Source organism: Clinocottus analis, unplaced genomic scaffold, assembly GCF_023055335.1.
Source record: "Clinocottus analis isolate CAN_PGR_092001 unplaced genomic scaffold, fCliAna1.0.p SCAF_36, whole genome shotgun sequence".
NCBI classification, from domain to species: domain Eukaryota; kingdom Metazoa; phylum Chordata; class Actinopteri; order Perciformes; family Cottidae; genus Clinocottus; species Clinocottus analis.
The window spans coordinates 356,516-377,409 of NW_027176109.1; the positions used below are offsets into that span (position 1 = coordinate 356,516).

The 20,894-nt window shown below is 44.5% G+C and overlaps 4 protein-coding genes across 4 annotated transcripts in view; 1 reads left to right on the plus strand and 3 right to left on the minus strand.

Annotated features, from left to right (window-relative positions):
• Positions 1 to 4,100, plus strand: part of LOC137799536 (triple functional domain protein-like) — a 4,273-nt gene extending 173 nt beyond the window's left edge. Inside the window, exons 2-4 of the mRNA XM_068596332.1 lie at positions 13 to 205; positions 317 to 506; positions 1,350 to 4,100. Of these exons, the coding sequence (XP_068452433.1) occupies positions 13 to 205; positions 317 to 506; positions 1,350 to 1,732 (766 nt within the window). The 3' untranslated portion in view covers positions 1,733 to 4,100. The remainder of the gene's footprint in view (positions 1 to 12; positions 206 to 316; positions 507 to 1,349) is intronic.
• A 3,385-nt stretch (positions 4,101 to 7,485) lies between these two features.
• LOC137799575 (C-C chemokine receptor type 8-like) lies at positions 7,486 to 11,260 on the minus strand. The gene is made up of 3 exons (XM_068596379.1): positions 11,162 to 11,260; positions 9,543 to 9,626; positions 7,486 to 8,766 (listed from the first exon to the last, which is right to left on the minus strand). The coding sequence occupies exons 2-3, from the start codon at positions 9,614 to 9,616 to the stop codon at positions 7,686 to 7,688; spliced, it is 1,155 nt and encodes a 384-aa protein (XP_068452480.1). The 5' UTR covers positions 9,617 to 9,626; positions 11,162 to 11,260; the 3' UTR covers positions 7,486 to 7,685.
• Positions 11,261 to 13,130: 1,870 nt separating this feature from the next.
• Positions 13,131 to 15,367, minus strand: si:cabz01093077.1 (C-C chemokine receptor type 5). The gene is made up of 3 exons (XM_068596370.1): positions 15,229 to 15,367; positions 14,930 to 15,102; positions 13,131 to 13,841 (listed from the first exon to the last, which is right to left on the minus strand). Exons 1-3 carry the CDS (start codon positions 15,365 to 15,367, stop codon positions 13,131 to 13,133), a joined length of 1,023 nt encoding a protein of 340 aa, XP_068452471.1.
• Positions 15,368 to 18,108: 2,741 nt separating this feature from the next.
• LOC137799581 (C-C chemokine receptor type 5-like) lies at positions 18,109 to 19,254 on the minus strand (the record flags this gene model as incomplete). The annotated part of the gene is made up of 2 exons (XM_068596389.1): positions 18,109 to 19,013; positions 19,104 to 19,254. Coding segments are annotated over 2 exons (1,056 nt in total), but the record flags the coding sequence as incomplete, so codon positions are not given.
• Positions 19,255 to 20,894: the final 1,640 nt, after the last annotated feature.

Below are 20,894 nucleotides of genomic sequence, written 5' to 3' on the forward strand. Positions count from 1 at the left end.
TCTGTTTGAAAGGGGGGAAAAAAGTGCACGAACACGTTGTGAGTCGTTGTGTTTGTGTGTCTGCAGGGCGGACCAGGGCCGCTTCCTGGACTACGTCGTGAGCTGGGGCAACCTGACGGAGGAGAAGGTGGCGCTGTACCTCAGAGACATCCTGGAGGCGCTGCACTACCTGCACAGCTGGAGGATCGCGCACCTTGATCTCAAAGTACAGTGCATGTTCTGGACATCAGTGGATCTGAGTCTGTGAAGCGCGTCGTAGCTCTAACGCCTCCTCCTCCCTCTCCTCCACCCCTCCCCCCACCTCCTCCGCCTGCAGCCGGAGAACATCGTGGTGGAGCTTCACGCGTCTTCCCAGCCGGTGATCAAGCTCACGGACTTCGGCGATGCCACTCAGCTGAACCCTCCCTCCGTCTACGTCCATCCTCTCCTGGGGAGCCCCGAGTTCTCTGCTCCCGAGCTGATCCTGGGTCAGCCCGCCGCCCTGACCTCTGACCTCTGGAGCTTAGGTTTGTTAAGCAGTTTGACTCGATACACACATCCCCGACAACATTTAGTTATAAATAATGAATTTGCTTTTAAAAGAAAGGCTCAAAATATCATGAGCACACATACAGGCATCTATATAAATGTTTATTCTTTTAATCAAACTATTGTCTCTCATTCATTTGAGTCATTTAAGGTTTACTGTATGCTTTGAATCCTCATTGTTAGTTTAAATACTACATTTTATCACTTTTTACTGTTCACACACAACATTTGATCATGGACATTTGGTTAAAAGTCATGAAAATTTGGTGAAAAATCATAAAAATCTGGTTAAAAGTCATGAAAAGTCAAGGCCAGTTTTATTTTGAAAAATGACCGGATACATCCGTCCGTGCGTCTGAGCCTCTTTACTCTTGACACACGTCAGAGGCTCCGTGAGAACGTTTTAAGTCTGCCGGAGTGCCGAAGTTCTGGATTAAAATCCAGGCAGAATGCCCTAAAATCGGCAAAAAACTTGGAAAGACCGGGGAAAAAAAACATCCATTACAGACCGCAATCCGTTGTGTTGCATGCTGGGTATTGAAACCATGAGTGTGAATACAGACCGTGATGAGCATAAAAGTCAGTCGGTGAATTCTGAACTTTAAGTTTTAGAGTGAATGTGTAACGTGAAAGCATGGAGGGACGACCCGGCGAAAAAAAACACTGCGCTGCATAAAAGTCCCTTCAAAATAAAATACCAAATTTTTTTTAAAACTTTTTTTTGTTGTTTTTTATTAAAAAATGGGTCCCACCAGTTGAGAACCACTGGTTAAAAGTCATTAAAACCATAGTTGAGACCGTGTATGACCCTTGTTCTCCAGGGGTCGTGACCTACGTCGTCCTGAGCGGCGCCTCCCCCTTCCTGGACGAGAGCTTGGAGGAGACGTGTCTGAACATCTGCCGGCTGGACTTCAGCTTCCCGGAGGACTACTTCCAGGGCGTGAGCGCGTCCGCCAGAGACTTCGTCCGCCTGCTGCTGCGCGGCGAGCCGGAGCGCCGGCCGGCCGCCGCCTCCCTCCTGCGGGAGCCCTGGCTCCGGCCTCGAGGCGCCGCCCACGGAGACGCCACCGCCGCCGCCGCGGGCCGCCGCTCCTCGCACCTGGACACCTCCAGACTCATTTCCTTCCTGGAGCGAAGGAAGCACCAGAACGACGTGCGGCCCGTCGGCGCCATCAAGGCCTTCCTGCACAGCCGGCTGCTTTAACCCGCGAGGAGGAGTGGAAGGAAGATGGAGGACGGGCGACGAGCGAGCTGAGCTGCTCCGAGGGCGACATTTTCCCTCATGGATCACCTTCTTCACCCTCATGAAGCCACACAAGTCCTGCTGCTGCTGACTGTTGGATCTCTGCTGATAACAAACCCTTTGTATCTCCACCCCCCCCCCCCCTCTCCTTGGCATATGGTCTTTATGCCTGCACAACCAATGAACTGCTGGAATCCGTGTGAGATTTCCAAAAACCTCGACTTTAGCAGGGAGAGAAAAACCAAGCGTTCTCAACAAGCTTCCTTTTCCCGCCAGCTTGAGCGGCTCTTCTGTGTTGTTTTTTTTTCTGGACGGCGTCGGAAAAACACAAAGGACAGAACGCCGTATGAATATTAATACGAGTAATTCAGGCTTTTTGAAGGAGGGTTGAACGCCAGGAGAAACGTTTCTTTTCTAACGAGAGATTACTTTTTTTGTAAATGACAAAAACCCATGTACAGCGAGGGAACACTAGAGGACTGTGTTTCTGTCTTTTTGAGAGGAAGAAACAAAGGTTAGGCGAGGAAGAGGAGGAGGAGGAGGAAGAGGAAACGAGTGTACAAAGTGGCGCCCGTCAGCAGGGTCCGCTCATTCGAGGACCACACGAAGACCAAAACCATGTTTCCCACAAACACATTCTAGTTACATTCAGTGCAATAGTTTGCGTATCTTCATGCCCCCCCTCCTCCTCCTCCTCCTCCTCTTCCTCCTCCTCCTCTTCCTCCCAGTTTGAAAGGTGAAATCATTTCAGTTTGTGACACTAAGAGAAACTTAAATGAACTTAAATTAAGCGTCAAAAGCGATTCAGCGTCTCAGATTTTTACCTGCATCCGCCTTATTTGTAAATAATGTTTCCTGCCTTTCATTCTCATTTTGAAGAATTTGTCTCAAACGAACAAAAGGTATATATATATATATATCTATATACATATAGATATATATATCTATATAGATATATATCTAGTAATTCTGAGGCCGTGCAGTCCCTGCAGATGGATTTCCAGCACCAACAAACCGCTCCTAGAAAAGCACTCGTGTGTTTTGCATCAACTCCCCAACGTGCAATGTTGCAGCTTTAACATTTATGCAACTATTTATGAAGACTTTGTGTTGTAGTCGTATTCTTAAAAAAAGGCATGTACGTACCTGGTACTGCGGTAGATGTCTGTATTGTGTTAACTCTTATGTATTAAGTTCAGTATTAATATCAACAACAACAACTAAAACCCAGACACCAGGCGGGTTTTTTTGGGGGGAAATAATGTATAAAAATGTGTATCTCTAAACTATAAGCACTTATGCTTTCATTGTTTTTATTTTCTGTAACAATACCAAAGTTGACTCTGCTCTTCTTTTCCTGCTAAAAATGTGTGTTTTATTGTTTTTTATGATTTGTCATGTTAAGTTATAACACACTGAATCATACGAGTGTTTCCATTGGTTCAGTCTTTATTTATTCTGATTATAATAGGAAATTGTTTGGTGGTTTCTGGAAAAAAAACTATTTCACTTTGTCTTTTTTTTGTATTTTTCCAGCTGTGCACAAAGTGGTTTTGCTGTGTGAGTTTTTTTGGCTTTTGTAGGTTTAGACTCTGGTTTGTGTGTCGCTTGATTTTGAAGCATCTCAGTTTGACGTCGTGAGGAAAAATGTTTTAAAATGATTGAAAGAAAACGTTGAAACCTTTTTCGGAGACACACAAATCTTCCTCCGATAACGATATCATCCAGCCGACATGAAAGAAGTCTCTTCCTGTGTTTATTTCCCATTTAAATGAGTTGATCTCGAGGTCATGAGGTCATTGAACATTTGTGTTGTTGTTTTTGTGTGAAAGTGCCAGTTGAGGGAGTCGACCAGAAGAGGCGTGTGAAACTAAACGTGCATCGTTTCTGATTTTATTTGAGAGTTTGTGAGAGTTTCTGTCCGATTTGATGTTGAAGAAGTTCGTCTGTACGGTCTTAAAGTCTCATTTTGTGTCTTTGTTATTTATTGGTGTGGATCTCGGTTTCCCAAATTCATGCTGTTAACCAGATTATCAGATTCCTGTCAGAGCCCACTGCTGGAAGATTATGACCGAAGTAATAAAATGCCTTTGGGAAACCCGAACGTGATGTAAAGATGTACAGAGAGGGATGTAAACCTCACAGCTACGTCATATTTTAAATACAAAAATAGAACAAGACTGCAGCAATGTCATTTTGAATGTCTTATTATGACTTTATTTTTACGTTTGCATGTCTATTTCTCTGTACAGAAGATTGTGTTTTACATGTTACTAAAAAAGTGCTGTAAATATTTAATTTTGTCCTCCGTTATTTTGCCATTAAACATACAAGGAACGAGGCGTGCGTCTGAAACTCTGTGTGCGCATGCCGAGCACCCACCCGGGGAAAATCTGCCTCGAAGCCGTCGTCATGTTTGTTCACGATTTCCCAAAAGCTCGTGAGGGAGTGAAAAGCAGAGTAATACGAAGCCGACGCGTCCACCATGACGGAGATCTAAGAACAAATCAGAGAGGCGACGCTGCAGATCTTATCGACTGCTTCTGTACATGAATCAGTGGAGCGATCAACTTCCCCTCCTCCTCCTCCTCAACCCACATCTCAGACGTGTTGAGGTAAAACAAAAGAGAGTTCAACGTCACTGGAAAGACCGACGCGTACGTGAGCGCTCGCGGGAAACAAAGTCTCCGTTGGATGCAACGCTCGCTCTTCCAAGATTTACAGTATTTACAGAAGCTTTGCTGCTGATTTTTTAACTGCAGTACCTGCAGGCGAGTGTGCAGGAAACTGTGTGTGTGTGTGTGTGTGTGTGTGTGTGTGTGCACAGATGTGTGAAAGGATTCCTTATCAGGTGTGAAATCTTTGTTTCTGCTCTCAGCAGCAGCAGCAAATATTTTGCATGAACCACAGAAGCTTTGTTTATCTCCTTTAGTGTAAATTTCTTGCTCGAGCTGTTAAGTGTGAAGGTGTGAAAGTGGCAGAGTGTGTATAGAGTGTGTACTTTGTCATGCTTCAGAGCTGTAACTTCTGACCCTCCTTCGGCTCCTTGCTCACCCGCTAAAGTCAGCTTTCACTCGTCTGTTGAAACCCCCGACTTCACGCTTTAAATCAGTGAAACCTCGACATCAAAGTCGTCCGAGCCGACGGCCATGGACTTAAATTACTCTCTGATTGTGTGATTGTCGCCTACACACACACACACACACACACGAACACACACACACACACGCACACGCACACGCACACACACACAAGATTGTTATCGGACAATGTGCAGAAGGTCTTCCCTCCACTAGATGGCACCACAGAGCTGGTTTCATGGTGTGATGATCAGCTGGAGGACAAAGTCTCTCATTGAAACTTCCATTGTGAGGTCATCAAAGAGTTCACAGCAGCTACTTTCTGCATAACTTTCTGCATAAAGTTATGCAGAAAGTTATGCATAACTTTATGCATAACTAGTGAGGTATTTAGCTGAAACAGTGTGTGCAGCGCTCGGCGCTTCAGGGTAACTCCCTCCTCGCTTCTCATTGGAGAGTTTCAGAAGTGTTGATGTTTTTTTAGATAGAAGATTTATTCAAATGAAGTTACTTTCTGCTCTCGAACTAAATATACAATTGCAAAGCGTGCAGATTTTAGGAACAACAGCTTTGGTGTGAAAATCCTCCCGCGCCCATTTTAAGTCCCAGCATGCCCCATTCAGACCATCTTTTGACATAAAATACGTAATATTTTTCCATTTTTGAACCGAATGACACAGTTTTTTGACTGAAACTCCTTCCTAACAGGACAAGACTTTGTGTTATTGTGGTTTTTGTTGTAGGTTCTGATTCTTTAGGTCCTAATCTTTCCAAAAAGGTGTCTTATTGACGCTCCAGGAGGCTTTTTTGGGGAATCTGGCTCATATCATGCTGGATGTTCATAGTTACCATCAAAATATCTTTTAAAAGTGATTTTTTTTGCAGATATATATTTGTTTCCCAAGTATTGGAATTAATTTGGGGTCTTAAGACGACTCAAACAGTGAAAAACACTCAAACAGGGAAAAGAGCTCAGTTTTCAACAAGTTTAATGTCTGAAGATGTTCTCCTCTTCCAATGACACGCATCAGCCTTCAGCTTTATAGTGTCTTTATTCTTGGGGATTGTAAATGTATTTATTTTAAAAACATATATATATATATATATATATATATATATATATATATATATATATATATATATATATATATATATATATATATAATATCTTTAAAAACCTGCTCTGGATTCTTTCTTTTGAAGTCGTATTAGAATAAGTTAAACTGAGAGCTGTCGACTACTCAGGAGGGGAAGTGTGTGTGTGTGTGTGTGTGTGTGTGTGTGTGTGTGTGTGTGTGTGTGTGTGTGTGTGTGTGTGCGTGTGTGCGTGTGTGCGTGCGTGCGTGTGTGTGTGCGTGCGTGTGTGTGTCTGCAGCCTGTGCAAAGTGTCCTCACTGGTTTCCTTGTTGACTCATGATAATTGCTGCTGATTCGATCAGAAGATCAGATGTAAATGGTGTAATAATAATAATAATAATAATAATAATGCTTGTTGTTGGTTTCCTGAGGCGAGACTGAGAAAACATGTTGCATCATCGATCATCAGCATCATGACATGCAAAAACATCTCCAGTCTGATTGTTATCTTTCTCATCATGATGAGTCATTACAGCCAGAACCTTTTAGAAAAGTCAAATAATACTGAAAATAATAATAATACAGCTCCAAAAAAGAGTCAAACATGTTTTCCATCAAAGGGAGAAGCATGCAAAAGAATGCAATAAGAACAAACTCATGAAGTACATGTGGTATTTTAATAAAATAGCTTTATTGAGAAGAATATCACACATGCACATTAAACATAACATATAAAAGTTTCTTTACATCAGCATGTTTACTTTGATTAAAAACAAATGTGTGATGCTTCTCTTCAAGTTATAAAATCATCCAATAGAACACAAACATAAGCATGAGAAATATATATATATATATATATATATATATATATATATATATATATATATATATATATATATATATAATTTAATAAAGACACAATGGATTAAAACATTATGAAAAAGGAGAAGTGGAGGTGAGAGAACACAACTGTGCAGAGCTCCAGGATGCTGCAGATTCATGCATCCTCTCTCTCTCTCTCTCTCTCTCTCTCTCTCTCTCTCTCTCTCTCTCTCTCTCTCTCTCTCTCTCTCTCTCTCTCGTCACCCAATTTTGGGGCGAGTGCACCCTTAGATCCCTTTAAAAGATGACATCATAATTATATTTATGTGAAATGTACTTTGAGCAAACAATTAAAATTAAAACAATTAAAATGTCTTTCGTGAGGAACTTAATTCGCCTGTAAACTCATTGACTAGGATGCTGAGTCAGTCTGCATGACCGCATACAGAGAATATAGATTTTAAAAATTGACCTGGTTTTGTGACATGCTGATTAAAACCAGGAGAAGTATTGCAGAGATATTGTCACCGTTTGACAGCAAAATGTCTGCAGAGAGTCTGCAGCAGGTCGACAACGCGTTGTGTACTTCCTCCTGTGGGCTTGTGGGTTTCTCTGGGTTGAGGTCAGGTGCATAGCTGCTGTTACGCATGCTAGCAAACCTGCAACTTGAACCTTTCCATCTGCACTGAGGGTTTGCAGTTGTGCAAGAGGTTAGACAATATTTATTCGACTTCTCCCCCTGATTTACAGCCAGGTAATGATCGATATCTGACGATGTCGACAGCTGTTCCTCGTCACTGAGCGTCAGCTTATCCAAAGCTACATTCACAGTTCAAGTCACACAAGTATAAAGACATATAAATGTCGGCATTGCGACGGCCGGACGCCATGACACCTCGTGGAGACGACCACGGGGGACAGAACCCACCGGCCCGTCAGACGGCCGTGCTCCTCTCGTCCAGGCTGGAGGTCTGCGAGTACATGGAGGCCGTGCTCCTGTCCTGCGGCATGCAGACCTTCACCAGCCGGCACAGCCTGCAGGGAGCCCGGTTCATCAGCCGGATCAGGTGCCTCCTGAACTTCTGCCCCACGAACACGTACAGGACGGGGTTGAGGCAGCTGTGCGAGTAGGCGATGGCCTCCGTGACTTCCAGGGCCGAGCGGATGGCTTTGCTGCTCTCGCACGCCGTGTAGACGTGCAGCAGCTCCAGCGCTTTGAAGAAGGACGCCACGTTGTAGGGCAGCCAGCAGCAGAGGAACACGGCGACCACCACGACCACCAGGCGGATGGCCTGCTTCTTGGACGACTGGCTGTTCAGCAGCCGCCAGACGATCTGGGAGTAGCAGAAGCCCATGACGAGGACCGGGACCAGCAGGCCCAGGACGTTCATCTTAAAAAGGCTGAAGATCCTCCAGAAGTGAGCGTTGTCGCTGGAGTTCACGTCGGGATACGCCGGGTAGCAGTACTGAGACCCGTTGGCGCCGCGCTGCTGCTGGATGAAGATCAAATCGGGGAAAGAAGCCAAGAAGCCGGCGGCCCACGTGACGGCGGCCGCCATCGTCCCGAAGGACCTCGTCCGCGCTCTCATGGCGTAGACGGCGTGCACGATGGCCAGGTAGCGGTCGACGCTCATGAGGCAGATGAAGAAGATGGCGCAGTAGAAGACGATGTGATACGTGCCCAGGACCGCTTTGCACACGGCGTCCCCGAAGCGCCACTGGTCCCGCGCCTGGTGGGCCAGGAAGGGGAGGGTGGCCACCAGGAGGAGGTCGGCGGCCGCCAGGTTCAGGAGGCACACGTCGGTCATGCTGCGCATACGCACGCCGCGCGTGATCACGCAGATGACCAGGCAGTTACCCAGCAGGCCCAGCAGGAAGAAGACGGCGTAGAGGGCCGGGAGGAAGGCGGCCGCGTGGCGCTCGTACACGCAGCGCCCATAGTCTTCCTCGGGGTAGAAGTAATCGTACTCGGTGAAGTTTACGGTGAAGGTATCGCCGAAGGACGCCGTCGGAGACCTGGAGGGAAGACGAGGAACCAAACCAGGATGAGAAAATGAAGGATCAGGACGACACCTTTAAGTCCAACAACATTCTCGCTCTACGGGGTTCGCGACCGCTTGAAAGCGGACGACGATGTTTCTATTCATGTCTCCGCGGAAAAACGGCACAGAAACCGGGTTAAGATGTTTCACTTCATTGCCTGTGTGAACCCAAGACCTTTGGTGAACCACTTTCAAGCACCAGAACAGTTCGTCCACGTGAGTAAAGAAACGTTTTCACAGGAGATTTGAAGGATTTTCAAAAATCGAGCTTCAATTTTTCCACTTTAGAGTCAGATTATCTCTTTACACTCGTGCCTGAGGACAATGGGGCCTCATTGTACAGAGAACTGAGATTGTTCTGCACATTTTGACGTCACACATGGGTATGTGTCTCATATGCACGAGCCTTTAAAAGGTGAATTTAGGAAATTATGTAAAAATCGAGGAAAATGACCTCATAGTCACCTTTTGTACTTGATACCACTGCAGCTGAGAGAAGTACAATAAACAAAGTACTTTCTAACAAAAGCAACTAACAGTAGGTTGTGGGTTTGCAGCCCAATTCAGGAGCAAAATAGATGTAAAGGCAAAATAAAGGGAATGAAACATCTCAGCTGCTCAGCTGGCAGTAAAGTGGAAGCTAGCAAGTCACATGCTAACAGATGCTAACCACAGACTTTTTGAGGGTTTGAGGCACAAAAAGAACAACACATGGTGTGTGTGTGTGTGTGTGTAGAGGTTTAATGTTACCTTGTTATGGGTTCTGTTGAAGAACTCTGACTTGTTCCTCTGAAAGCACCGACAGCAGAAACGGTCGTGTCCATGTTCAGCTTCCTGGAAGAAAAAAAACACAAAAAAAGAAAAGACATGACCTACTTTCTGAAGGAAAACACATCCTGGATCCGTTATCTGGGATTCAGATCAGCTGGATGAACTGTGCATGGATGTTTTGGGTATTTCCCTGTGCAACATGACATAACACATAACATGCATGTTCCTCATCAAACACGTGTGTGACATTACTTTCTGCAAGAGTCCACAATGTGTGCGGACATTACAGGTGTGTAGATTTATAGAAGAGGCGGTACTTCTGCTAAATGTGTGGACCTTTTTTTTTTATCCAGCATCCGTCCCACCGAGGAAACAACTGGTGTTTTTGTAGTTTTTTTAGCAGTTTTTTTTCTGTTTGATCAACAAAAACATCTCAACGTTTCAGCACATATAAAACCTGCGTAGCTCTGTAGTTTATAAAGTGTTTGATGATGTATCTTCATGTTAATAAATAGGTGTGGATGATGTCTGACGAGTCACAGCAGCTTGATTTTTGCGACAAAGACAGTTATTTTTACTCGTCTCCTAAACTCAGAAGAAGTGTAAAAAGTGATCAAATGATACGTAGCGGATATTTGCTTTATATGGGGTTGAGCACATTGTCAAAAGGGTTAATGGAGTAAAAATGTGTTCAATTCCTCTCCCATGGACCCGAAGCCAGACAAGCACAGTGGCGTCCCGACCTGAGGCTTCATCATGACAACGATCCAAACACCGAACCAACGCTCTGAAATACAGGAAACGTAACTGGAAATAGGTCTTCCTCCTTTTCTCCTGTTGAGGTTTTGAAGTGGAAGTCAGAGTGTTAAACACAAACCAATCCCTCCCTACTAGAGGACCGAGCCATGAATTCAACACCATAAGTGAAGTATATGGTTTGGTACATGAGAAATTAAAATGTCATAAATGGGCCCCGATGCAGATTTTGGAGTCCTCGCCTGAATGTTCTCTGTTCTAAACCCTCTGTAACTTTGTTCTGCTTCACTTCATTAAAGTCAACCTTTACGTGTTGAATGTTCACATGTTAATGTTCACATGTTAATGTTCACATGTTGTGTTCTGGTTTGTTAGAGTTGTGACTTTACAGCTGCATCATTTCACTAATAATCATCCTGAAAGTCATTTTTTTAGAGTTGGACCTGAAACCTTTTCATTTCTTTCTGTCATCTTCATTTCCTCTGAACCAGAAACATGTAGACTGATATTTACACATGTGAACAACATCTCACATGTGTTTTTTTTATTAGAACAACATTATTAAACAGCCTCGTGGCTGCAGAGACTCACACTTTATAGTTTGTGGAGGACATTTTCGAGGAAAAGGCCTAAACAGGTTTTATTGACTCTGTTTCAAGCAACTGAATTACATACTGATATTGTATTCTAACCCAACTGAACCTCTTGTAATAGCCGAACCAATAATGACATCATGTCTAGTAGGACCCAGAGTTAAGTTAGGGTCAGTGTTAATGGAGTAAAATTCATTTCAACCCATGTTGAGCTTTTTATCCAATAGTAAATGTAAAATAAAAGATTACCTTTGTGTTTCTGGAACCAGGAAGCTGATCCTGGCGTTTATTCTGGATCAGGAGATGCGCAGCTGGACGTCCACATCAAACAAATGATCAGCTTATGCATCCAAACTCATTGTCTAATGTGCACCAGAAACAAGAGATGCTTCTCACACCTTCTCCTTTTGTGGTGTGCGAACATATCTCAGAAGAAAAAAACACACACACCCTCCCATCCCCCTACCCGAGCCTCAGGTGGGCTTGCAGGCGTGCAGATGAAAGATGCACACGGTTCATAACTTCCTGCCAAAGCTGTTGCGTTGTGTCGTCTCAGAGGCCACAGTGTCTGCGGGTGAGCAGAACCACAAGTCCACATGCAAGCTTCAACAGAAGCGATGCAACTCGGACCAGACCTGCAGCCGCTCACAGCTGGAGGCGCGCAGAGCGTTACGTGTTGTTTGCTGTTGTTTGTGTGTGTGTGTGTGTGTGTGTAGTGTTACTACAGATTGACTCGTAGGAGTACACAGCTATTTCAAAACAGCACAGAGAGCATAGTACTGTTTATTTTGAAAGGGAAAGGTTCTGACTAATATCTAAAGATCCAATTAATGTGGCTCTTGCATCATTTTTCAGATTATTTAAATGTTTTGTGCATCATCGCCCGGATGACTGAACGCTGTCAGCTGAGTCATGTGACGGGGATTCTGCTCCACACACTTCTAGTCAAATCCCTTCAAGCTGCCTGGAAAGGACACACACACACACACACACACACACACACACACACACACACACACACATGTTAGAGCGCTCATGGGATGGAGGGAGTATAAGGAAACGCTGACAATCGTGTAGAGAATATTTAATTCCAACAAAAAACAGATTATCAAAAACCAACATTCCCATTCCAGCAGAATGGGAATAAAAGGCAGGAAGTGGAACAGGAGAAGTATTTCACACTCAGATGAGAGGGAACGTACAGATGGAGCTGGACTTTCCCGCTCTTTAAAGGTTGAACCTTTAAAAAACAATCATCTTTTAGTGAGTCATGCCTGAACGGCGTCTGTAACAAAGTTCAACTGCGGCGACTTCAAACATCAAAGCTGTTTTTTAAATCTAAATGACAGAAGAAAAAAAAATAACGACAGCGACCGTCAGCAGGTTTCATGTCTGAAGGAGAGAAAGTCCTTCCTCCCCGCTGCTGTCAGGCTGCATCACAAGCTGAAAACATCTTAATATAACTTTATTCACTTTGATTACGTTCAACTGGTGCAATATAAGTACCACTGTGCGCAGACACACACAGTGTCACACAGTATGACTCGACAATATATGGAAGCCCATTTCCGCACAAAATAAAAATAAAAAATCTGGACCAAGAAAAAGAAAAAAAAAGAAATTAGGAGCAAAAAAAAAACAAAAAAAAAATTAGGACCCAAAAAATAATAATAATAATAATTTAAATGAAAGTATTGTAAAACCAACAGTGATGAATTGCTTAGATGTTTTTTATTTTATTTTTGTCAACAAAAAAAAAAGTTTAATTTTTTTTTATTGTCCTCATGTTTTTGTTTTTTTTTACTTCTAAATTTATTCATTTATTTTTGGTCTGAATTTTATTTATTTATTTATTTTTTGGTCCGAATTTTTTTTTTGGTGTGCGGCGGAAATGGGCTTCCATAACAAGAGGACACAAGAGGAAAGGTAAGGAGACAGGTGGAAACAATGAGGGCAGCACAGGTGCAGACAATCAGACAATCAGGACACACACAAACGAGACACAGGAGGACAAACTACAAAATAAAACAGGAAGTCACCCAACACCGTGACAAGAACAGCTGTTTGAACTCACAGATGTTTTTTTCTACTTTTCTAGAAGCAACCGATTTTAAATTTCTTTATTTTACAAAAAAAAAAAAATGTTTTACAAGCTTTACATACTCTTTGAATTGAACTGTTTCATGAGGTTATGTACACTTTCAAAATAAAAGATGAGTTAGTAATCAGATTTCACAGGCGTGTTGGACGTCTCCTTCTCCGTGGTGCCGCTGAAAGTCCTCCTGCTCTCCTGGCTCCAGCAGAGGTGCTTCGTCAGCACTTTGCTCAGCGACTTCCTGAACTTTTCCCCTACGAAAGCGTAGATGACTGGGTTCACACAGCAGTGAGCCAGCGCGATGATCTCAGCAAAGCGCATGGCCGAGTTGATGCCTTTCAAAGCCTCGCAGGTGTCCAGGATGTCGGGGAACAGCTGCAGCGTCTGCAGCAGCACCGTGACGTTGTAGGGGACCCAGCACACCACGAACACGCACACGATGGTGAAGATCAGCTTCACGGCGCGACCCTTCTTGGCGTTCCTGGACCTGGACAGCACCGCCAGGATTTTCACGTAGCAGAAAATCATGACGGGCAGGCACACGAAAAGGCCCACGGCGTTCTCGCTGAAGTTTCGCAGCAGCTTCCAGAAGCGCCGCTGGTCCTCCGGGTAGAGCGGCTGGCACTCGGAGCCGCCGCCGTCTTCGTCCTTCTCCAGAGAGGCGAACGCCACCCAGGGTAGCGCCATGATGACGGATGTGACCCAGATGGCGACGCTGGCTATGACGCCGTAGCGAAGGGTCCGGGCCCGCATGGCCGCCACGGCGTGGACGATGGCCAGGTAGCGGTCCACGCTCATCAGGGTCACGAACAAAGTCCCGCTGTAGAAGCCCAGCTGTTCAGAGAGGGGGGGGGGGGGGGGGAGTGACATCACAGTCTGGCGGTGAGGTTTTTCATACAGCTCGTATAGTGACAGCGCACAGCGGCGGTTTCACACAGCAGCAAAGCTGTCGCTACCAGAGAAGACATCTGGTTGCATCGTGGTCGCTGACAGAATATCGCCCCCATTTTTCCTTTTTTTAAAAATTCTAGAGCAATGGAACATAGAAAAAGTTGCGCAACCTACAGTAGTACTACAGAAACATTAATTTAATGTTGCTCTTTGCAAGAAATACTGATTATTAGCTGCTAACACCTCACAGAGAAAAAGAGAACTGCTCAGACACGCTTTCATTTCTCAGATGCAGTGTGACTTTGACATCAGTCAGAACTAAACAAAAAATAAATGCCATGATGAGTCATCTGCACCTTTTTTGAGTTCTGCTTTCTAGATTAGAACAAAGGTACAAAGGTTTCAAATTTATAAGTAAATGTAGCAGCGCTAGCTTGCTACAGCGGGGAGCTAGCAGCAGCGCTAGCTGTCTACAGCGGGAAGCTAGCAGCAGCACTAGCTGGCTACAGCGGGAAGCTAGCAGCAGCACTAGCTGGCTACAGCGGCGGAGCTAGCAGCAGCGCTAGCTGTCTACAGCGGGGAGCTAGCAGCAGCGCTAGCTGTCTACAGCGGGGAGCTAGTAGCAGCGCTAGCTTGCTACAGCGGGGAGCTAGCAGCAGCACTAGCTGTCTACAGTCGGGAGCTCGCGGATATAACCACCGAAGGTAGTAACGACTTATAACCCAGCTTTTACGGTATACATATTTATATATATTGTTTTTAAAATGTTCTTTTAATAAAAAAAAATCTAGATTATATATATATAAAAAAAATATATGCTAAATATATAGAAAATGTTTTATATATTTATATTATTTTTTTCATAAAAAGAAAATAAATTATATATATATATATATATATATATATATATATATATATATATATATATATATATATATGATATTTTAAAAATATATATTTCTATAATATATATCTACATATTATATTTTACAAATATATTTTTTTTCTCAATAAAATATACGTCGCCCCACCTGGTAGCCTCCGGTCATCAGTTTGCAGGACGCGAGGTTCGGGTCCCTCTGGGCCCACAGCGGCAGCGTGAGGGCCAGGATGAGGTCCGACAGGGCCAGGTTCAGGAGGCACACGTCCGTCATCGTCTTCAGCTTTATGTACCGGAGCAGAACCCAGAGCAGCGTGGTGTTTCCTGTGAAAGCCGTTCAAATCACGAGCTGTTACTTTAGGTTTCTCCATGTTGAACTGTACTGCTGCATCAGCGTTTATTGCTCATGGGAGTGACGCGTGTTTCCTTTTCAGGTGTTTTCGAGCGTACCTATCAGACCAACACAGAACACCATGTAGATAAGAACCAGCCGGACCGTGGATCCATCCAGCAGCGCCGCACCCGGATCATCATTGCAGGTGTCGTTGTAATCATACTCCGAGTAGATCTCGTCCTCTGAGATGTTCATAATGCTGCCTGGGGAGGAACACACACACACACACACACACACACACAGATTACTTTGAGTGTAAAAAATCCATCATAGAAAAATTACTAATATATAATATTACAATTTGACCCTTTTTTCTGCACATATTAGTGGCTACCTTTGTGTGTGTGCACCTTCTGAGTACCCTCGCTCATGGGTTCATTTTATTTGACTTTGAAGGAGGCGCTGACTCGTGGTTGCACTGCTCTGACCTTCACATGAAGCTTTCCGAGCTGCTGGCCTCGATGCAACACACATGAGTTTCCTCTCTCAACTCGGACGACTGCCTCCCAGAAGCAACGCACACGAACAGAAGACAAGTGACCGTCTACACGAGAACAATCTGAATCCAAACGTAACCCCATTCTGTTTTTCCCCCTTGTGACGACACAGCTTGTCGTCTTCCGGCCGACCCTCGAGGTCGACCTCGACGTCATCCCATCTAATTACAACAAAAACTACTCACGGCCTTCAGCAGCGAGATCTATCGACTCCTGATGCTCCATTTTATTTTATTTTGGAAGCGTTGCCTCCACTCGCAAATCTTCAAGGAACAGAAGACGGTCGTGTTTTCTTTTCGTTGCGATGGACGATGTCTGCAGCACACTGAAGATGTTCGTACTGACGCTAAAGGAGAAGTAATTCACACTCGATCGGGAGAGAGAGACGCTGCAGGACTTTCCTCCTCTTTCAGGGTCGAACCTTTGACCGTGACGTCGCTAACAAAGTTCAACTGCGACCACAAACCTCAAAGCTGTTGTCTAAATCTAAATGAAAGAAGAAGAAATAACTACAGAGACCGTCACCAGGTTTGAAAGTCCTTCCTTCCATCTGCTGTCAGGCTGCATAACAAGCTGAGCTCAATGTCACTTTAAATCACTTTGATTATGTCCAACTGGTGCGACATAAACACATTTAAATACCTTTTTTTATATACTTTTTATTCCCTCTGTATATGTAATAATACTTTTGTATTCTCTCTACTGCAGATTATCTTATTTTATCTTTTGTTTTCTATCAAAGTCACAAACTTCCTCCCACTTAGACCATAATCAAATCCACACCATCGCTTTTAAAAACCACATCTCACTATCAACAGGTACAGAACCGCGAGCTCCGACAACCATGCCGACCCTCACTTCCTGTGTTTACACACACACACACACACACACACACAGCCCCCTTGCACACTGTGTGTGTAGGTGTCGGAGGTTAGAGGTGAAGGATGTCTAGTGAACGGCAGCTAAACATTTAAAACATGTAAAGTTGCGTTGCTCACCGTGCCGTGCGTCCAGTTCTCCGCTGGTGAACGTGGATGTTGCCGCGCTGAGCGTCAAACCCTCCGTGTCGTCCCGTCAACTTGCATTGCTCACTTTTGAAGTGTCAGATCCTGCTGCAGGGCGCGTTTCTGGTAAAGTGAACTCTTGGTTTTGTTGTTTTCTCTGCACAAAGGTGTCAGTGCGGTTTTCTGAGAATTCTCCCTTCTGCGGCCCGACAGGAGGACGGGAAACTTTATTGTAATGAGGAGCTTTTTTTTCTTCCTTTTCTGCAGAAGTTTCCACATATGAAGGGATGACTTAACTATAAACTTTGTGCTCATGTTTTCATAAAGTGTATCCAGTACTTTCTCCTCAACTGATGACCTTTTAACAACCAGCTGCCAACGTACTTATGGAGTATTTCATTTGTGACCTCTTCATTTTCAACATCTCTCTTGAAATGACTTGTGTTTTCTCAGTTATTTGTATTATTTTATCCTAATAAAGAAGCAGCAATGTGTCATTTCAGAGGACCCTGTGGGGAAAGTACTTTCCGATATGAAAGCCACAATGTGCAGTAAAAAGCCACCGTACTCGCATGACCTTCATCGTAAATGAGCACAAGTTGTGTTTGTGTTGACCCCAAAATGTGTCCCGACTACTCAAACAGGATTTAATATGTCGAGATGTCACGCTTTATAATCACTAAACTATAGCAAGAGGTAATATAATGACAAGAAAAGAGCAGCTAAAGCTGAAATATGTGGGAAAAAATAACCTCAAACACAATTATTATTAAAATTAGCCGTTTTCAGTCCAACTATGAGGCAGAAAGTTCTATGTAGAGAATATAGGAAAGGTGGCAGGTGTGTGTGTGTGATGAGCTAAACTTTGTTCCACATTAACAGATAAAAAAGAGGACGTTTAAAACGTGCAATACGACCACGTGTCGGCTACTTTGTGTCTTTTTCATCAATCATCAACCACAGAAGGAAAGAAAAGTTGCACGAGGAAAGTGTAAAACAAAACCTTTTATTGTTTAATACCACACAGGCTTGAATGTTCCTCTCTCACTTCCAGGCGCATCGAGTGACAAAAACACACTTTTGTGGTTCCGGGCCGCTGCAAACAAAAGACTTGTGGTTTAATAAAAGAGGTTTATAATACACCTTTTGAGAGAAATGACGTGAGCAAAATGACGTAAGAGAAATGACGTGAGCGAAATGACGTGAGCGAAATGACGTGATGCTGACGCTCATCAGACAACACGATGTGGTCCAGCGTGGATCTACATTGTAGCAAAGCAAATAAGTCAAATCAACAGCTAATCTGTACACATGACGCAGCGCTGATAGACGGATAGACAGGTGGATGATGGAGGGGACAAAGCAGATGATCACATGGTCCCTGGGGGATAACCACATCATGCCACGTCTACACAACACGACACAATCTGGCCTCCTACATGATGAAATTGGAGGTGGTGTCGGAGGACCTGGACGTGACGGAGCTCTTCCTGTACGAGCTCCCGAAGGAGCCTCTGACGAGGTGGACGATCTCCCCGGGAACCAATTTCTTCAGCATGTGCGCGACCCGCCTCCTGAACTTTTGACCCACGAAGGCGTAGATGATGGGGTTCAGGCAGCAGTGAGCGAACGCCACGGTCTCGGTCACCGTCATGGCCTGCATCAAACGCGGGTCGGTGCCGCCGCAGTCGCTCTCTCCGGCGTCCAGAAAGTCCAAGAGGAGGGAGACGTTGAACGGGGCCCAGAAGACGAAAAAGGCCACGACCACGCAGACGATGAGCTTGACGGCGCGGTGCTTCTTGGCGCTCCTCATGCTCAGCAGTATGGGGACGATCCGGGAGTAGCAGACCACCATCACCAGCAGGGGCACGGCGAGGCCCAGCACGTTGATGGACAGCACGTTGTACAGCCTCCAGGCGTCGCTCGCCGGCTCGAAGCGGCAGCGCGGCACGCCGTCGGAGTCGTTCCCGGACCGCGCGAAGACGACGGCGGGCAGGGAGACGCACGTGCCCAGCGTCCAGACCGACACGCTCAGGGCGACGCCGGCCCTCAGGGTGCGGTGGCGCGCCACCTTGTGGGCGTGCATGATGACCAGGTAGCGGTCCAGGGTCATGGCGACCATGAAGAAGATGCTGCCGAAGAACCCGACCGAGTGGCAGCCGGAGGCCAGGCGGCACATCAGGTCCCCGAAGGGCCAGCGGCCGACCACGAAGTAGTGCGAGTAGAGGGGCAGCGTGAGCACGAAGACCAGGTCGGCCACGGCGAGGTTGAAGAGGCACACGTCGGTCATGTTGGTCTGGCGGCGGTGCTTCAGCAGGACGCACACCACCAGGCCGTTGCCTTGGGAGAGGGAGGGAGAGGCGGGGTCAATGCGACGGGTTGTTAGTCACGCGTCATGGCGTGCGGTGAGGCGCTCTCGCTCGTACGTACCTACGAAGCCGAGGACGAAGACCAAACTGTAGACGACGGGCAGGAAGACCTGGCTGAAGGCCAGCAGGCTGTCGTTGCTGCACGGACTGAACGAGGCGCTGTCATCATAGTAGGCGGAATAATCGTACACGGTGACATTTTCTCTATCTGCAGACAAAGATTTAAAGATAACCACATTTTAGATTGTATACAGAAAACACATGCTGTTCTTGGAGGTAAATGGACACACACACACACACACACACACACACATTGTTCAGTCTCTGTTTTGTCTTTTGTCTCACAATAAATAAATGCAAATTTTCCAAAAAGTCTACATAATCTCAACCATTTCCCTTGAGATTATTTTCTTTTGGTTCTGTAGTTCCAGTGGAAGCTCTTCCACACTGACATCTGTGATTATTCATTGACAGAAAAAGTCTTTTTTTCATGCCCCCTCCCTCCACGCCGGGGTGGAAGTGTCGTGAAACGGAAACCAAACTAAATGAATGAAAGACAAAGAACTGAATCTCAAACCAGTGGGTTGAGATTGAAGGTCATCACGCCCCCTGCTGGGCTTTAAAGGTCATCTACAAACTATGTATTTACAAAATGCCATTTCTTTTACATCGCCATCACCAAGTTGCTCATACGAGGCTGCGTACATATTAACTATCAGCGTGCATTCTGTCCATCTTCATAAATCTGTTTCCATGTGTATAATTATTATTTTAGACCTATTTTTGATTGACATGGTATTTAAGTTGTGAATTTTCTTTGAACTGATATTTTGACTCACTGGATTAATGTTTGAAGGTTATGGATTTAACAAACACACGTTCACACAGAACTGTGAACGTGACGTCACGACTCTGTTTAGACATTGTAGGAATGTTCTAGCAATATTTTAACAATGTTGTAACAATGCACAATGAACAATACTATTATCATATTTATAATAGCAATACTATGATCATATTTGTGCGCAATACTGTTTTATATTTATTTATTTTATTTTTTACCTTAAGTTTATTGTAATTCTGTGTAAATAATCTTTTTATAGTACAGAATAACTGTCTGTTATCTGTGCATATGACAGTAAAAACATATTAAATCTTGAAATACACACAGCATGAAGCAAAGACTCATTAAAGTCCCTTAATACATCTGTAGAATTGTCTGTCTGTCTGTCTCCATCTATCTATCTATCTATCTATCTATCTATCTATCTATCTATCTGTCTATCTGTCTATCCGTCTATCCGTCTATCCGTCTATCCGTCTATCCATCCATCCACCTATCTATTTATCTATCCATCCATCGATATGTCTGTCTCCATCTATCTATCTATCTATCTATCTATCTATCTATCTATCTATCTATCTATCTATCTATCTATCTATCTATCTATCTATCCATCTATCCATCTATCTATTTATCCATCCATCTCATTGAAGTCCTTAAATAAATACAGAGATAAACAGACAGCAGTGAATTGAAATGATCACACACAAATATTTCTTCAACAACAACAACATCACCCTGGTCTTCATATTTTCACCTGACATGGTGATGCCTCAGTGATGCGTGGTCCTGCAGGTGTAGTCAGCGTCTCTGCCTGGACCTCTGTGGGCTTCGATGTCCTCAAACACTGTGAATGTGTGAGAAGCAGCTGCTATTAACGGCTCAGAAACAGAAGTTCAGCTGTTATTTCCTGTACGTCCCTAAGTGAGACTTCGAGATCCTTATCAGGAGCCCACAGATCTCTGCACACATGCAGAGCAACTACATATCACAACTATAAACATGTGG